This window comes from Hemitrygon akajei, chromosome 16 (assembly GCF_048418815.1).
Source record: "Hemitrygon akajei chromosome 16, sHemAka1.3, whole genome shotgun sequence".
Classification (NCBI taxonomy): Eukaryota; Metazoa; Chordata; class Chondrichthyes; order Myliobatiformes; family Dasyatidae; genus Hemitrygon; species Hemitrygon akajei.
The window spans coordinates 82,127,649-82,145,303 of NC_133139.1; the positions used below are offsets into that span (position 1 = coordinate 82,127,649).

General features: G+C 49.9%; 1 protein-coding gene across 10 annotated transcripts in view; it reads left to right on the plus strand.

Annotated features, from left to right (window-relative positions):
• Positions 1-17,655, plus strand: part of LOC140740224 (3',5'-cyclic-AMP phosphodiesterase 4B-like) — a 458,171-nt gene that overhangs the window by 411,520 nt on the left and 28,996 nt on the right. For 9 of the 10 annotated variants that reach the window (XM_073069300.1, XM_073069298.1, XM_073069301.1 and 6 more), the window contains one exon: positions 16,760-16,853. In XM_073069300.1, coding sequence (XP_072925401.1) covers positions 16,760-16,853 — 94 coding nt within the window. Of the gene's footprint in view, positions 1-15,584; positions 15,910-16,759; positions 16,854-17,655 lie in introns of those variants that run through there. The other variant, XM_073069307.1, reaches the window with a different exon arrangement.

A 17,655-nucleotide genomic window follows, 5' to 3' on the forward strand; every position in this document is an offset into this window, starting at 1 on the left:
GGTGCCAGATAGGGTGGTTTGAGTATCTCAGAAACTGCTGATTTCCAAAGATTTTCATGTACAACAGTCTCTAGGGTTTACAGAGAATGGTGCAAGAAACAAAAGAAAGCATCCAGTGAGTGGCAGTTCTGTGGGTGAAAATGCATTGTTAATGAGAGAGATCAGAGGAGAATGGCCAGACTGGTTCAAGTTGACAGGAAGGCGACAGTAACTCAAATAGCCATGCAATACAAGAGTGATATCCATAAGTGCATCTCTGAGTGCATGACACGACAAACCTTGAAGTGGATGGGCTACAGCAGCAGGAGACCATGAACATACACTCAGCGGGTGCAAGAGATGCCTAACAAAATGGCCACCGAGTGTAGTCACCTCCTCAGACTGAGCGTAGGACTGGCTAATGACATGGATCTAACATCCTTTTGCAGCACTAGTCAATGCAAGGTATCATCAACACTCGGTGACGTTTTAGGTGACCAGAGTAGAATCTCATTTCACTGGACTAAGACTAACAAATGCTGCTGTTCAGAGAGATCTGAATATCCATATATAGAAACAAGTAAAATTATCACCCACGTATTTTAAGGCATTGGGGAAGTAAATGGAGGCTCGGCCTTCAGAATCAGTTTTACTGTCACTGATGTGTGTGAGGTTTGTTATTTTTGCAGTAGCAGTACAATAACGATAGTTTTCCTTGTTTTGTGGTTGTCTGTGGGAAGACAAATCTCAGGGTTGTATACTTCATACATAGTTAGATAATAAACATACTTTAAATTGTGCAAGAGTGCAAACTAGTGAGGTAGTGTTCATGGACCATTCATAAATTTGATGGCGGTGGGGAAGAAGCTGTCCTTAAGTCATTGCACATGCACCTTCAGGCTACTGTACTTCCCCCTAGAAGACAGTAATGAGAAGATTTCAATTTCAACTACACGTTTATTGTTCAATGACATGCAACCAAATGAAGCAGTGTTCCTCCGGACCACGGTGCTCCCACAAAACATGTATCACACACAGCACAGAGAGCAAAATATTGCCATAAATAAGTTAATAAAATGTCATTCAAAGTGCATGAGGTACGCAGCGCAGCGAAACAAAACAGAAAGCAGCTCACTGTCCTAGTGACGAGATCTCAGTGGTGGCAGGGTATTTATCAGACTCAGCCCAGGGGAAGAAGCTATAATACAGTGTGGCAGTCCTGACCTCCTTCCTGACACTAGTGGGTCAGAGGAGATTATGGGGTGAGTGGTAGGGATCCTCAACAATGCTTTGAGCCCTTCACCTACAATGCTCCCTGTAAATGTCACAGATAGGGGGAGGGAGAGCCCGGTGGTCCTCTTGGAGGACATGCCTTAGGTGGTAAGGGCCCTTCATGATGGATACCATGTCCTTGAGACGTGGCCTTTCGAAGATGTCGTCGATGGTGGGTTAGTTAGTGCCCATGATGGAGCTGGTTGGGTTTATGATACACTGCAACTTTTTCCAATTCCTGTACTATGGCACCTCCGTACCAAAAGATGATGCAGCCTGTCAAGAAGTTCTCCACAGTATATCTGGAGAGTCTAGATCCTTTACATCCCTAAGTATAAGCGTAGCTCCATGAATACTGGTGTACTTAGTGTTCCTAGAGCTGGTGATGTGACCCTTTGCTCTTATGCTCCAAACATCTGGAATACCCTACCGACTGAGATATTCCCGGCTTGTACTGTGGAACGTTTCAAAACACTTATAAAAATCTACTTATAGGATTACTTAATGCCTATTGATGATGATTATATTTCTATAATTTGGTTTATTCAATTACTTTTTATTCCATATAATGTTTATTGTTACTTAAACTTTTAATTTTGCCTTGCTTTTATGACTATATTGATTTATCTTTACAAACTACATAAACTACATTAAGCCTGCATATTAATGTATGAAGGGTGCTACATAAATAAAGCAATTATTATTTGCAACAGTCTCTGGTGACGTACCAAATCTCCTCAAACTCCTGAAGGAATATACGTAGTTACTGGCATGGCTTCTTCATGATTGCCTCAATATGTTGGGCTCAGAACAGAACTTCTAAGAGGTTGACACTTAGGAACTCACCCTTTCCACTGTCAGCTCCTTGATCAGGTCTGCTGTGTCTTCCCTTGGCTTTCCCTTCCCGAAGTCTGCAATAAATTCCTTGGTCTTAGTGATGTTCCGTGCCAGGTTGTTACTGCAACCCCACACAACCAGCCAATTTATCTCATTCTGGTACCACCACCTCATCACCATCTGAGATTATGCCAACAACAATTGTGTCATCAGCAAATTCATAGGTGGCATTATGAGCTGTACCTAGCCACACAGTCATGAATGTATAGAGAGCAGAGCGCTGGGCTAAGCACCCATCCTTGAGCTGTTCCAGTGTTGACCATCAGCGAAGAGGAGATGTTGTTTCAGATCTGTACAGCCTGTGGTCTCCTGGTGAGGAAGTCAAGGATCTGGTGCAGAACAAGGCACAGAGGCTCAGGTTTTGGAGTTAGTTGAGGAGGAGATGATGGTGCTGAACACCGAGCTGCAGGTATGTAGTTATTAGGTGATCCCAGGCGAGTGGGGAGCCAATGAGACAGTATTTACTGTGGATCTGTTGTAGCAGTAGGCAAACTGCAGCTGGTCTAGGTCCTTGCTGAGACATGCCCAACCACTTGGCATGATTAACTTATTATTATTTAATTGTTTATGGTTTTATATTGCTATATTTCTTCACTACTCTTGGTTGGTGCGGCTGTAACGAAACCCAATTTCCGTCGGGATCAATAAAGTATGTCTGTCTGTCTGAAAACTCTTCATCACAATAGATGTACCTGCTATTAGATGATAGTTGCTGAGCCACTTCCGAATGATTGATGCCCTTTTGAAGTAGATGGGAACCTTTGACAGCAGCAGTGAGAGATTGTTTGGTAGAGGCTTTCAGTGCCCTGCTAGGTACATCATTGGAGTCTGACGCCTTGAGAGGGCTCACCCTCTTGAAAGATACAGCGCCTATAAAAAGTATTCACCCCCCCCCCGAAAGTTTTCATGTGTTATTGTTTTACAACATTGAATCACAGTGGATTGAACTTGGCTTTTTTTGAGACTGATCGACAAAGACTCTTTAGTGTCAAAGTGAAAACAGATCGCTACCAGGTGACCTAAATTAATTACAAATATAAATCACAAAATAATTGATCGCATAAGTATTCACCCCCTTCAAGTCAGTATTTAGTAGATCCACCTTTGGCAGCAATTACAGCCTTGAGTCTGTGTGGATAGGTCTCTATCAGCTTTGCACATCTGGACACTGCAATTTTTCCCCATTCCTTCTTACGAAACTGCTCAGGCTCTGTCAGATTGCATTGAGATCGTGAGTGAACAGCCCTTTTCAAGTCCAGCCACAAATTCTCAACTGGATTGAGGTCTGGACTCTGACTTGGCCAATCCAGGACATTAACTTTGTTGTTTTTAATCCATTCCTGTGTAGCTTTGACTTTACGATTGGGGTCATTATCTTGCTGGAAAACAAATCTTCTTCCAAGTTGCAGTTCTCTTGCAGACTGCATCAGGTTTTCCTCCAGGATTTCCCTGTATTTTGTTGCATTCATTATACCCTCTACCTTCACAAGCCTTGCAGGGCCTGCTTCAGTGAAGCATCCCCACAGCATGATGCAGTCACCACCGTGCTTTACGGTAGGGTTGGTGTGTTTGAGATGTGCAGTGTTTGGCTTATCTGATGGCCATAAAGTTCAATTTCAGTTTCATCAGACCATAGAACCTTCTTCCAACTGACTTCATAGTCTCCTACATGCCTTACGGCAAACTCTAGCTGAGATTTCATGTGAGTTTTTTTCAATAGTGGCTTTCTCTTTGCCTCTCCCCCATAAAGCTGCGACTGGTGAAGCACCCGGGCAACAGTTGTATGCTTAGTCTCCACCATCGCAGCCATTGAAGCTTGTAACTCCTCCAGAGTTGTCATCGGTCTCTTGGTGGCCTCCCTCACTAGTCCCCTTGCACGGTCACTCAGTTTTTGAGGACAACCTGCTCTAGGCAGATTTATATCTTGCCGTATTCTTTCCATTTTTTGATGGTTGACTTAACTGTAGTCCAAGGGATTTTCTTGTATCCATATCTTGACTAGTGCTTCTCAATAACCTTTTCACAGAGCTGCTTGGAGTGTTCCTTTGTCTTCATGGTATAGTTTTTGCCAGGATACTGACTCACCAGCAGATGGATTCCAGATACAGGTGTATTTTTACTACAATCAATTGAAACACCTTGACTGCACACAGGTCTCCAAAATCAGATCTTCATTTAACTAATTATGTGACTTCTAAAAACCAATGATGATTTGGTGTGTGATATTAAAAAGGGTGAATGCTTATGCAATCAATTATTTTGTGTTTTATATTTATAATTAATTTAGATCACTTTGTTTTCACTTTGACACGAAATAATCTTTTTTTTTCTGTTGATCAGTTTCAAAAAATGCCAGATTAAATCCACTGTGATTCAATGTTGTAAAACAATAAAACATGAAAATCTCCGGGGGGGGGGGGGAATACTTTTTATAGGCGCTGTATTCTGGCATCAGCCTCTGAAAGAGATCTTACAAGCCTTCATTGTAAGGGAAATGGAGTGTGAATGTAGAGATGTTTTGATACAAATCCACTTTGGTTGCAAGAACAGGAAAACAGATTATTATCTGAATGGTGGCCGATTAGGAAAAGGGGAGATGCAACGAGACCTGGGTGTCATTGTACACCAGTCATTGAAGGTGGGCATGCAGGTACAGCAGGCGGTGAAAAAGGCAAATGGTATGTTGGCATTCATAGCAAAAGGATTTGAGTACAGGAGCAGGGAGGTTCTACTGCAGTTGTACAAGGCCTTGGTGAGACCGCACCTAGAGTATTGTGTGCAGTTTTGGTCCCCTAATCTGAGGAGAGACATTCTTGCCATAGAAGGAGTACAAAGAAGGTTCACCAGATTGATTCCTGAGATGGCAGGACTTTCATATGAAGAAAGACAGGATCGACTAGGCTTGTACTCACTGGAATTTAGAAGATTGAGGGGGATCTTATTGAAATGTATAAAATTCTAAAGGGATTGGACAGGCTAGATACAGGAAGATTGCTTCCAATGTTGGGGAAGTCCAGAATGAGGGGTCACAGTTTAAGGATAAAGGGGAAGCCTTTTAGGACCGAGATGAGGAAAAACTTCTTCACACAGAGAGTGGTGAATCTGTGGAATTCTCTGCCACAGGAAACAGTTGAGGCCGGTTCATTGGCTATATTTAGGAGAAAGTTAGATATGGCCCTTGTGGCTAAAGGGATCAGGGGGTATGGAGAGAAAGCAGGTACAGGGTTCTGAGTTGGATGATCAGCCATGATCATACTGAATGGCGGTGCAGGCTCAAAGGGCCGAATGGCCTACTCCTGCACCTATTTTCTATGTTTCTAAATATACTGGGCTTTTATTGTGAATACACCAGGAGGCCTATGTACAGCTTACGTTAACTTGTTGAAGGAAGGATGTATTTGACTTGAAAGAAATGGCTTGGCTTCATGGTTTGAGGGGATTGTCTTGTGAGATAGGATTGAGTAGATTAGAGCTAAACTCTGGAAAGAGAAATATGTGAGGTGCTGTTATTGAAAGAGAGAACATTGAGCGGGAAGGCAGAGGGAGAAGATTCTGTGAGGGTAGTGACTGGGAACAGAAACCTTGTGTAGAATCCACAGTACTGCACTCTCTGAGGTAAAGCTCTTCACAACAGGCTTTGAGCATCCTGTCAGTCTTGTCTTCTAAATGCCAGCCTGCTCCTGTTAGGGACTGCACCTCGGCCTAGCTCATACCCACTTGTTGGTCTGGGAACTTCCTGTGGTCCCCAATTATCGCTGCTGATCATGAGCGGAGCACTCTACTGCAGTGTGTTTCTGCAGCTCTACGTGGGCCACCATGGAAATGCTGTGAATGAGACTGCACCTGACCCGGAAGTGCTTCCTCCGATCACCTGAACCCTTCACCCTTAGCTTTAATCTTCGCACCGAGATAAACGTGATGATTTTAAGTGCAAAATCTTTCAGAATATATTCTTTTAGAAATAGATATGTTCCTGGTTTTGAGGAATTGAGAAACGAGCTGTTACCATAGCGACATCTCACATCCTTCAGTGTGATGTAGCTCTAGATTAGTACTCCACCCCCCCACCCTTAGTCCTCATACAGGGCATCGACACCAAATATCAACGATTCTTCCCCACCCCACCTCTCCCTCAACACGCACACAGATGCTGCTTGACCCTCTGTGTTTCTCCTGCAGATTTTTTGTCGCTGTAGCTTAGTACTTTCCTGATTTTAGGCCCCAAACAGGGGGAAATTAAAATGAGAGGCGATGGGTTTTGGGAAGGCAGACAAGGGAAATGTGTGTACGGTAAATGCTGTGGCCCTCGGGAGTGCTGAAGAACAAAGTGACCTTGTTTGTCCTTGGGGCAAGTCCGTAGATCCTGGAATATGTAACACAGGTGGGTAAGGAGGGGAAGAAGGCAGAGAGGATGTTTGTCTGAATTGATGATTGGCAGCGAACAGGTTGTTTTGTGCTCTGTCACTTCCCTCTGTGTATTGTGCACAGTGTGCATGCAGTCAGATGGCTACACAGGTAAACAAGGACAGATACGTGCAGAGACACGAGTATATGTACTGTACACTGAAACATACTGGTATACTCTCTCCCTCTCACCCTTTCACCCTCTACCTTCCTCCCTTCACCCTCTCCCTCACCCCTCATCACTCTCTCTTTCTGTACCTCCCTCCCCTCTCCCCTCTCCCTCTCCCTCACCCCTTGCCACCCCTCCCTCCCTTGCCTCCCCCTCTCCCTCGCCACCCCTCCCACCCTTCCCTCTCCCCCTCGCCCTCTCCCTCACCCCTCACCACCTCTCCCCCTTTCCCTCTCTCTCTTGCCCTCTCCCTCACTCCCTGCCACCCCCTTCCCTCACTACCTCTCCTCATCCCCTCGCTCTCTCCCTCACCCCTCACCACCCCTCCCTCTTTCCCTTTCTCCTTCCCTCTCTCTCCTCTGTTTCTCTCTCACATTCCTACACATGAATCAGAGGGGAAGTAATAATTATCCCATGCTATTTGCTGTATTATGAGCCTCTCTGCTAAAGGTGTTAACCCATTTCCCATTTCCTTTGCTGATTCTCTGGGGTATTAGTGACGTTGATCAAGCCTCTTAAGATCTGTTTGTGTAGTTGGGAAACACACTTTAGCAGCTGTGTTTCAGTGTCTTTGGACGCACTGTACTTTCCACTGGCTAATGGGAAGTTATTGGCTGTTCGGTGTGGGGAAGTGGGAGCTGGAGTGTGGGGAGGGCCGGGGCAGATTGAGCCGGGATAGGACAGAGGGCATGGAGAGATAGTGAGTGCCACGTCCTGCTGCTTCTGCAGGCTGCCATCCACACTGACTCCATTCTTTCCCTGGTGTCTCACGAAGGCTCAGCTCTGTCACTGGTTCTCAAGCAGACCCCAGAAACTCGGAACTGCTGAGGCTGCTTTAAGTTCAACTAGTGGGCAATACTGACAGACACTTCTGTAATCCCCCACCACCAGGACCACTCCCCAGCCACCTGGTACCTTCAAGCTCTGTCAGTGTGTTCATAAGCCACCGCATGCATGAACCACAACAGCTGTTGAACTCGCTCTACTAGGGAGTGTAAATGCTCATCAAATCACATCCTGTACTGAGTGTTGCGTCTCCTGGGACTTCCGCCTTCTGAATCCACTCCTATGTGATCCTGACCCAGCTGAATGCTAATTTTCTCCCCTTGCCCTCTCATGATCCAACCTCCAAGTGGCATCGGGGATGCTCTGCTACCCATAGAAGGGGCTGATAGAGTCATGGCTGAATCCAACCCACCCTCATTCACATCCTACAGACATTGGACACAGTGTCACTGACCCAGTACTGGTTATGGTCTGACATATTCCATACACAGACAGAATCTTGGGATCATTCATTCAATTCATTCCCTTCCAAGCAAGACGGATAATGACATGGGATGTGGGATAGCTTTTATGGAGAGTCTGGATAACTGGGGATGTTCTCCTGCGAGTAAAGAAGGGAAGTCTGGAGAGAGGCTTCCAAATCAGGAAGGATGTTCAATAGGGTATATCAGGCGGAGCGATTTCAGGTTCTGGGGAGAGGAGGCAGTGACTGGAGGTTCACGGATTGGAAAAGAGGTGCTGAGGAGAGACGAGACTTGCTGAGGGAACCTGGAGCAAACATGAGGAAATCTGCAGATGCTGGAAATTCAAACAACAACACACACAAAATGCTGGTGGAACACAGCAGGCCAGGCAGCATCTATAGGGAGAAGCACTGTCGACGTTTCGGGGCGAGACCCTTCGACCCTTCGTGAGGGAACCTGGAATGTGTTTCCTGAGAGAGTGCTAGAAGCAGATTAAATTTGAAACTGATTTACAGTCACTGACGTTAAATTTGCTATTTTGCGACAGCAATACAGCTCAAACATAAAGTCACTATGATTTACAAAAATAAAAAGGAATAACTTTCATGGGCTGTTGGACTGTTTGGAAATCTGATGGCGGGGGGGGAAGAAGCTGTTCCTGAAAAGAGACTGGATAGATAATGGAAGAAGGAGGACTAGTGGGAAAGGAACATGGGGATGGGACTTTGGAGAGCTCCGAGAGCCAGCGTCAGTGTGCCTCCAACTACCTCGTCCTTCATCGCAATTCGCACCCACGTTAGTGAGGCAACCCCTGTACTGGAAACCTCAGCAACACAGGGAATCGGAGTCAGAATCGGGTTTAAAATCAGAATCAGGTTTATTATCACCAGCATATGTTGTGAAAGCAGTGCAAAGAACAGAAATAAGAAAAGTAGTGAGGTGGCGTTGGTGGGTTCGATATTCAGGAATCAGATGGCAGAGGGGAAGAAGCTGTTCCTGAATCACTGAGTGTGTGCCTTCAGGCTTCTGTTCCTCCTCCCTGATGGTAGCTATGAGAAGAGGGCATGTCCCGGGTGGGGAGGGGTGGTCCTTAATGATGGATGCTTCCTTTTTGAGGCATCGCTCCTTGAAGATATCTTGGATGCTATGGAGGATCGAACCCATGATGGAGCTGACTAAGTTTACAACTCTGCAGCTTGTTTTGATTCTGTGTGGTGGCCCCCTCCCCCCATTCCAGACGGTGATGCAGCCTGTTAAAATGTTCTCCAGGGTACATCTGTAGAAATTCTCAGTGTTTTAGATGACATACCAAATCTCAAACTCCTAATGAAAAATAGCCACTGTCTTCCCTTCCCTATCGCTGCATCATGTTGGGAGCAGGTTAGATCCTCAGATCTTGACACCTGGGAACTTGAAGCTGCTCACTCTCTCCACTTCTGATCCCTCTATGTGGGCTGGTGTGCTCCCTCGTCTTACCCTTTCTGAAGGCCACAATCAGCTCTTTGGTCTTACTAACGCTGAGTGCCAGGTTGTTGCTGCGACACCACACCACTAGCTGGTATATCTCCCTCCTGTACGCCCTCTTGTCTCCATCTGAGATTCTGCCAACAATGGGTGTATCATCAGCAAATTTAAAGTTGCTGTTTGAGCTGTGCCTGGCCACACAGTCATGGGTGTAGAGACAGTAGAGTAGTGGGCCAAGCACACACCCCTGAGGTGCGCCCGTGTTGATTGTCAGCGAGGTGGAATTTCTAATCCATACAGATTGTGGTCTTCCGGTTAGGAGGTCGAGGGTTGAGTTGCTGAGGGAAGCACTGAGGCTCCAGGTTCTGTAGCTTTTCGATCAGAACTGTTGAAATGGTGGTGTTAAACGCTGAGCTGTGGTCAGTGAACAGCATCCTGATGTGGGGTGTTGTATAGTCCAGGTGATCCAAGGCCACGTGGAGAGCCAGTGAGATTGCATCCTCCGTAGACCTATTGACAGGATGGGCAAATCACACTGGGTCCAGGTCCTTGCTGAGGCAGTTGATTCTAGCCATGACCAACCTCTCTAAGCATTTCATCACCGTGGATATGAGTGCTACTGGGCGATAGTCATTAAGGCAGCTCACAGTATTCTTGGGCATTGGTATAATTATTGCCCTTTTGAAGCAGGTTATCCTGTCAGTGGCTGGCATGATCTCTCGCTTCAAATCTCTGTTTGGGTTTTGAATTCACTGGTGTATCCAAGTACGGTCTGGGTCCAGTAAGACAGTACATCAGGGCCCAGAGAAGCTCAGATACCCCCTCCCCCCCCCGAGGCTGTACCGCACCTCAGATGGGAATACCACCCTAGGACGTGAAATCCAACCACCACACTAATGGTGCAGTAACTATCTGCTTAGCTCAGTATGTAGACTGTGTAGCTGCAGACAGGGCACCAGAACAGGCCTGGAGGTAACCCCTTTGTGAGGATGTAACTGAAGTAACCCAGGGCCCAATACACAGGAGTGAAGCGGGATTTAAAGGGTTCTACTGTAAACTAGGCAGAGCTGCTTTGACCAGACACATGTGGCCTTTTTTCCCACAGACTGCTACATTTTTAGACGTTAATGACGAACTTTCAGAGTCTAAACATATTTCCATATGGAAATGGTTATTTCTGACTGTCACTGGGCTCAGTCACTGAGCACAATTTCCTTAAAGCAACACAACCAAACATTGGTAGTCACACCAGAGTCCTCTCCGGCTGAGGCCAAGACCACCTTCTGAGTCCTGGGACACCTACTGGCCATGCAGCCCCTCCTGCCTCTGCCCCAGCGTGGCTCTCTGATCCAAAGGTTCTTGGGACACCACCCAATTGATCCTTCCAATCCAATATCCGACCCAGATTGTTCCCTCTCTATGGATATTAACCCTCTGCACGTCTGTCAATCCCTCTCTCACACATCCACACCATACACAGGAGCTCCTGCTCCCGACAGATCAGCACGACCCCGACAGATCCGACCCAGCCCGCAGATGCATACCTCCCACGGAGAGACCCCACACCCACGGAGAGACCCCACACCCACGGACAGACCGCACACCCACGGAGAGACCCCACACCCACGGACAGACCCCACACCCACAGAGAGACCCCACACCCACGGACAGACTCCACACCCACGGAGAGACCCCACACCCACGGAGAGACCCCACATCCACGGAGAGACCCCACATCCACGGACAGACCCCACACCCACGGAGAGACCCCACACCCACGGACAGACTCCACACCCACGGAGAGACCCCACACCCACGGAGAGACCCCACACCCACGGACAGACCCCACACCCACAGAGAGACCCCACACCCACGGACAGACTCCACACCCACGGAGAGACCCCACACCCACGGAGAGACCCCACATCCACGGACAGACCCCACACCCACGGAGAGACCCCACACCCACGGACAGACTCCACACCCACGGAGAGACCCCACACCCACGGACAGACCCCACACCCACGGAGAGACCCCACACCCACGGACGGACCCCCACACCCACGGTCAGACCCCCACACCCACGGACAGACCCCACACCCACGGAGAGACCCCACACCCACGGATGGACCCCCACACCCACGGACAGACCCCACACCCACGGAGAGACCCCACACCCACGGACGGACCCCACACCCACAGAGAGACCCCACACCCATGGAGAGACCCCACACCCACAAATAGACCCCAGGCCACAGGGAGAGACCCCACACTACACAGATAGATCTCACATCCATGGTAAAAACCCACAGACTTGGATAATCCCTCTACCAGAAATAAATTCCCCCCAAGTGGTCAGGTCCCTCACTATCAATAAAGCCTACACCCATTGACGAATCCGTTCCCATGGATACATCCATCTTCCCTTTCCGTGGATCGATCTTGGACTCCCATGCTGTGAGTCGATGGCAGTGGGCGGACTGTGGCTGACATGGGCAGATACCTGAGTTACTCTGGGGCTGCTGGCAGTGAGTGATATCCTCTGGAACCAACCACCTGACTGAGACAGACTGGGACACCTCACATTGTCCCTGTCCTCACCAGGGACCTGACAATAAAGAATTGTGGCTCCAGGATGGGGTGAGCTGTATAGTCTCCTTACTGAGAGGCCAGTGCAATGCAATACTACCCTCTGACAGTGACACTCCCTCGGTACCGTCCCTCCGACAGTGAGACACTCCCTCAGTACTGTCCCTCCGACAGTGTGACACTCCCTCGGTACTGTCCCTCCGACAGTGAGACACTCCCTCAGTACTGTCCCTCTGACAGTGAGACACTCCCTCAGTACTGTCCCTCTGACAGTGAGACACTCCCTCAGTACTGTCCCTCTGACAGTGACACTCCCTCAGTACTGTCCCTCCGACAGTGAGACACTCCCTCAGTACTGTCCCTCCGACAGTGTGACACTCCCTCAGTACTGTCCCTCTGACAGTGAGACACTCCCTCAGTACCGTCCCTCTGACAGTGAGACACTCCCTCAGTACTGTCCCTCCGACAGTGTGACACTCCCTCAGTACTGTCCCTCTGACAGTGTGACACTCCCTCAGTACTGTCCCTCTGACAGTGTGACACTCCCTCTGTACCGTCCCTCTGACAGTGAGACACTCCCTCAGTACTGTCCCTCTGACAGTGAGACACTCCCTCAGTACTGTCCCTCTGACAGTGAGACACTCCCTCAGTACCGTCCCTCTGACAGTGAGACACTCCCTCGGTACTGTCCCTCCGACAGTGTGACACTCCCTCAGTACCGTCCCTCTGACAGTGAGACACTCCCTCGGTACTGTCCCTCCGACAGTGTGACACTCCCTCAGTACCGTCCCTCTGACAGTGAGACACTCCCTCGGTACTGTCCCTCTGACAGTGTGACACTCCCTCAGTACTGTCCCTCCGACAGTGTGACACTCCCTCAGTACTGTCCCTCTGACAGTGAGACACTCCCTCGGTACTGTCCCTCTGACAGTGTGACACTCCCTCAGTACTGTCCCTCCGACAGTGTGACATTCCCTCAGTACTGTCCCTCTGACAGTGTGACACTCCCTCAGTACTGTCCCTCCGACAGTGTGACATTCCCTCAGTACTGTCCCTCCGACAGTGAGACACTCCCTCAGTACCGTCCCTCTGACAGTGAGACACTCCCTCAGTACTGTCCCTCCGACAGTGTGACACTCCCTCAGTACTGTCCCTCCGACAGTGTGACACTCCCTCAGTACTGTCCCTCTGACAGTGAGACACTCCCTCAGTACTGTCCCTCCGACAGTGTGACACTCCCTCAGTACTGTCCCTCTGACAGTGAGACACTCCCTCAGTACTGTCCCTCTGACAGTGAGACACTCCCTCAGTACTGTCCCTCCGACAGTGAGACACTCCCTCAGTACTGTCCCTCCGACAGTGAGACACTCCCTCAGTACTGTCCCTCCGACAGTGTGACACTCCCTCAGTACTGTCCCTCCGACAGTGAGACACTCCCTCAGTACTGTCCCTCTGACAGTGACACTCCCTCAGTACTGTCCCTCTGACAGTGAGACACTCCCTCAGTACTGTCCCTCCGACAGTGTGACACTCCCTCAGTACTGTCCCTCTGACAGTGTGACACTCCCTCAGTACTGTCCCTCCGACAGTGAGACACTCCCTCAGTACTGTCCCTCTGACAGTGACACTCCCTCAGTACTGTCCCTCTGACAGTGAGACACTCCCTCAGTACTGTCCCTCCGACAGTGTGACACTCCCTCAGTACTGTCCCTCTGACAGTGTGACACTCCCTCAGTACTGTCCCTCCGACAGTGACACTCCCTCAGTACTGTCCCTCCGACAGTGTGACACTCCCTCAGTACTGTCCCTCTGACAGTGAGACACTCCCTCAGTACTGTCCCTCTGACAGTGAGACACTCCCTCAGTACTGTCCCTCTGACAGTGAGACACTCCCTCAGTACTGTCCCTCCGACAGTGAGACACTCCCTCAGTACTGTCCCTCTGAAGGTGAGACACTCCCTCAGTACTGTCCCTCCGACAGTGAGACACTCCCTCAGTACTGTCCCTCCGACAGTGTGACACTCCCTCAGTACTGTCCCTCCGACAGTGAGACACTCCCTCAGTACTGTCCCTCTGACAGTGACACTCCCTCAGTACTGTCCCTCTGACAGTGAGACACTCCCTCAGTACTGTCCCTCCGACAGTGTGACACTCCCTCAGTACTGTCCCTCTGACAGTGTGACACTCCCTCAGTACTGTCCCTCCGACAGTGAGACACTCCCTCAGTACTGTCCCTCTGACAGTGACACTCCCTCAGTACTGTCCCTCTGACAGTGAGACACTCCCTCAGTACTGTCCCTCCGACAGTGTGACACTCCCTCAGTACTGTCCCTCTGACAGTGTGACACTCCCTCAGTACTGTCCCTCCGACAGTGACACTCCCTCAGTACTGTCCCTCCGACAGTGTGACACTCCCTCAGTACCGTCCCTCTGACAGTGAGACACTCCCTCAGTACTGTCCCTCTGACAGAGTGACCCTCCCTCAGTACTGTCCCTCTGACAGTGTGACACTCCCTCAGTACTGTCCCTCCGACAGTGTGACACTCCCTCAGTACTGTCCCTCTGACAGTGAGACATTCCCTCAGTACTGTCCCTCTGACAGTGAGACACTCCCTCAGTACTGTCCCTCTGACAGTGAGACACTCCCTCAGTACTGTCCCTCTGACAGTGAGACACTCCCTCAGTACTGTCCCTCCGACAGTGAGACACTCCCTCAGTACTGTCCCTCCGACAGTGACACTCCCTCAGTACTGTCCCTCTGACAGTGACACTCCCTCAGTACTGTCCCTCCGACAGTGTGACACTCCCTCAGTACTGTCCCTCTGACAGTGTGACACTCCCTCAGTACTGTCCCTCCGACAGTGACACTCCCTCAGTACTGTCCCTCCGACAGTGTGACACTCCCTCAGTACTGTCCCTCCGACAGTGTGACATTCCCTCAGTACCGTCCCTCTGACAGTGAGACACTCCCTCGGTACCGTCCCTCTGACAGTGTGACACTCCCTCAGTACCGTCCCTCCGACAGTGACACTCCCTCAGTACCGTCCCTCTGACAGTGAGACACTCCCTCGGTACCGTCCCTCTGACAGTGACATTCCCTCGGTACCGTCCCTCTGACAGTGAGACGCTCCCTCGGTACCGTCCCTCTGACAGTGTGACACTCCCTCGGTACCGTCTCTCTGACAGTGAGACGCTCCCTCGGTACCGTCCCTCAGACAGTGCGACACTCCCTCGGTACTGTCCCTCAGACAGTGTGACACTCCCTCAGTACCGTCCCTCTGACAGTGAGACACTCCCTCAGTACTGTGTCTCCGACAGTGTGGCACTCCCACAGTACTGTCCCTCCGACAGTGTGACACTCCCTCAATGCTGTCCCTCTGACAGCGACACTCCCTCAGTACTGTCCCTCTGACAGTGACACTCCCTCAGTACTGTCCCTCTCTGGGTTGCTCACAGAGTTAATTCCTGACTTTCCCAGGCATCAAGAGCCCTGGGATTTGGCCAGAGTCCCACGGTTTGGCGATGGCAGTACAGTCAGCATTCCAAGCATTTGAGTTCCATTTCGGCTTCTGAATTCAGCACTCCCTTTCTTCGAACTGGTCCTCTGTAATTTCGTCCGATCTGCAAGTGCATGGAAGCTGACAGATAATTCAGGGAAAAAGTCGTGGGGTGCCATTGCAACGTCATTGAGAAGGGCAACAAAAAAGAGAGTTCCTTCGAACCCCCGTGAATTCCCGGTCATATCTGTTGGCGCTGTTTGTTGCCTGTGTCTACACTGCAGGCAGCCCAGTCTCTGACTATCTCCCGACCCACTGCAGTCTGAGCTCCTGCAGCAGAGCCACCATGCCAGATTACCTGTTCTCAGTGTGTTGGAGCTACATTAAGGTGAGGGCTGATCGTCAGGGACTGTGTGAGGCGGGTGGGAGGGTGGGTGTTGGTGTTTAGAATGAGGACAGTGAACAGACTCATCAGAGTCAGCAGCAAATAGATCACGGTTAAAATTTGAGAACGATAGCCAGAGTCAGAGGTATCATTAGTGGCTAATATGATGTGAAATGTGTTTTGCTGCAGCCATACATAAAAATTGCTATACGTTGTAAAAAAAAATGCGAACAAAAGGAATAACAGGATGGTGTTCATGAACCATTCTGAAATCTAATGGTGGAGGGGAAGCAGCTGTTGATCTGTGATTGAGTTTGGGTACAGGGATGAAAGAGAGGCAGTTTTGGGGGGCTTTATATTAGATGTGAATGTTGGGAGGATCAGGGGAATTTCAGACTTGAGGGACACAGGAGTTAGGGCTTGGAGTAAAGCAGAAATGAAAGTACTGAGGGCTAGTCCAAGACTGAGAGGCTGAGTGGCCTCTTTCTGCTGCTGTTCCCTTGTGCCTGTTGAGTTCCTTTGGCTCAGGGTCGGCTCCTGTAGTAGGTGGCCACGTTTTCCACCCTGGGGCGTCGTTGCCTCAACTGGTCGCTCCTGGATGAGTCTGCACCCATAGGTCCGGCCCGGGGGGTGGGGAGGCTACGCGGAGAGTCGCTCTACAGTGGGTGAGGTCCTATGGACTTGGGGGATTGTTGCCCATGGACTACAGAGCAACCCTCCCAGCTCTGAGGCAGCGTCCGTCACAGGCACCATGTGTTGTTGGAAGTTGTGTGCATCGGTGGGTTTGGGGAACAGCCTGAGCGAGGTGGCAGGGTGCACCCGACTGACATCCCTTCCTCTGTTTTGTCTGCAGTTTAAGAGGATGTTAAACCGGGAGCTGACGCACCTCTCGGAGATGAGTCGGTCTGGCAACCAGGTGTCTGAGTACATTGCCAGCACCTTTCTTGGTGAGTGTGGAGCCTTCGCTCGGAGAGACGGGGAATGAGGAAGCGCCTTGGCGAGCCGGGGAGGGAGGGAACACCTTAGGGAGGTGGGGAGGGAGGGAGAGGCACCTTGGGGAAAAGGGGTAGGGGGAGCATCCTGAGGAAACAGTGAGGGACAGAGCACTCTGACAAGATGGGGAGGGAGACACAGAGGGATAGGCATCCCTGGGAGACAGAGAGGGAGCACTCAGTGGAGATTCAGGGAGAGAGAGCTATATGGTGGGAGGGAGGGAAGCTGGCACTGTGGCGTGAGGGAGCACCAAATGAGATTGAGGAAGAGAGCACCCTCGGAAGATGGAGAGGGAGGGAGTAATTCTTGGAAGATGGGTTCACCCTTGAAGGGCATCTTGTCTTCAGGATGATTCCAATGATGGAGAAATCTACATTAAGAGTAACTTGGGAAAAGAGACGTCCATTTAAGACCGAAATGAGTTGGGATTTTTCTTTCTTTTACGGAACTGTAAATCTTTGCAGATCCTAACCCCAGAGAGATCTTGTCCATAGTTACTGACAAAGCAGCAAAAGAGGTTTGAATCACAGTGTGGTGGGATGCAATTGGAGCTGAGGTCAGCTGGAAAGCAGCTGAACCTGGCAGGCCAAGTGGCTTCCTGCTGTCCCTCTGACAGAGGGAGGGCCAGTGGGGACGGGCAGGCTGTGGTTGAAGGACTTGGGGAGACAGAGAGGAGCAGCTGGAGTGCAGCAACAATGGAAAGACACCGGGAGCAGGGTGAGGCTGCAGGGGAGACTGGTCCTACTTTCTGGGAGG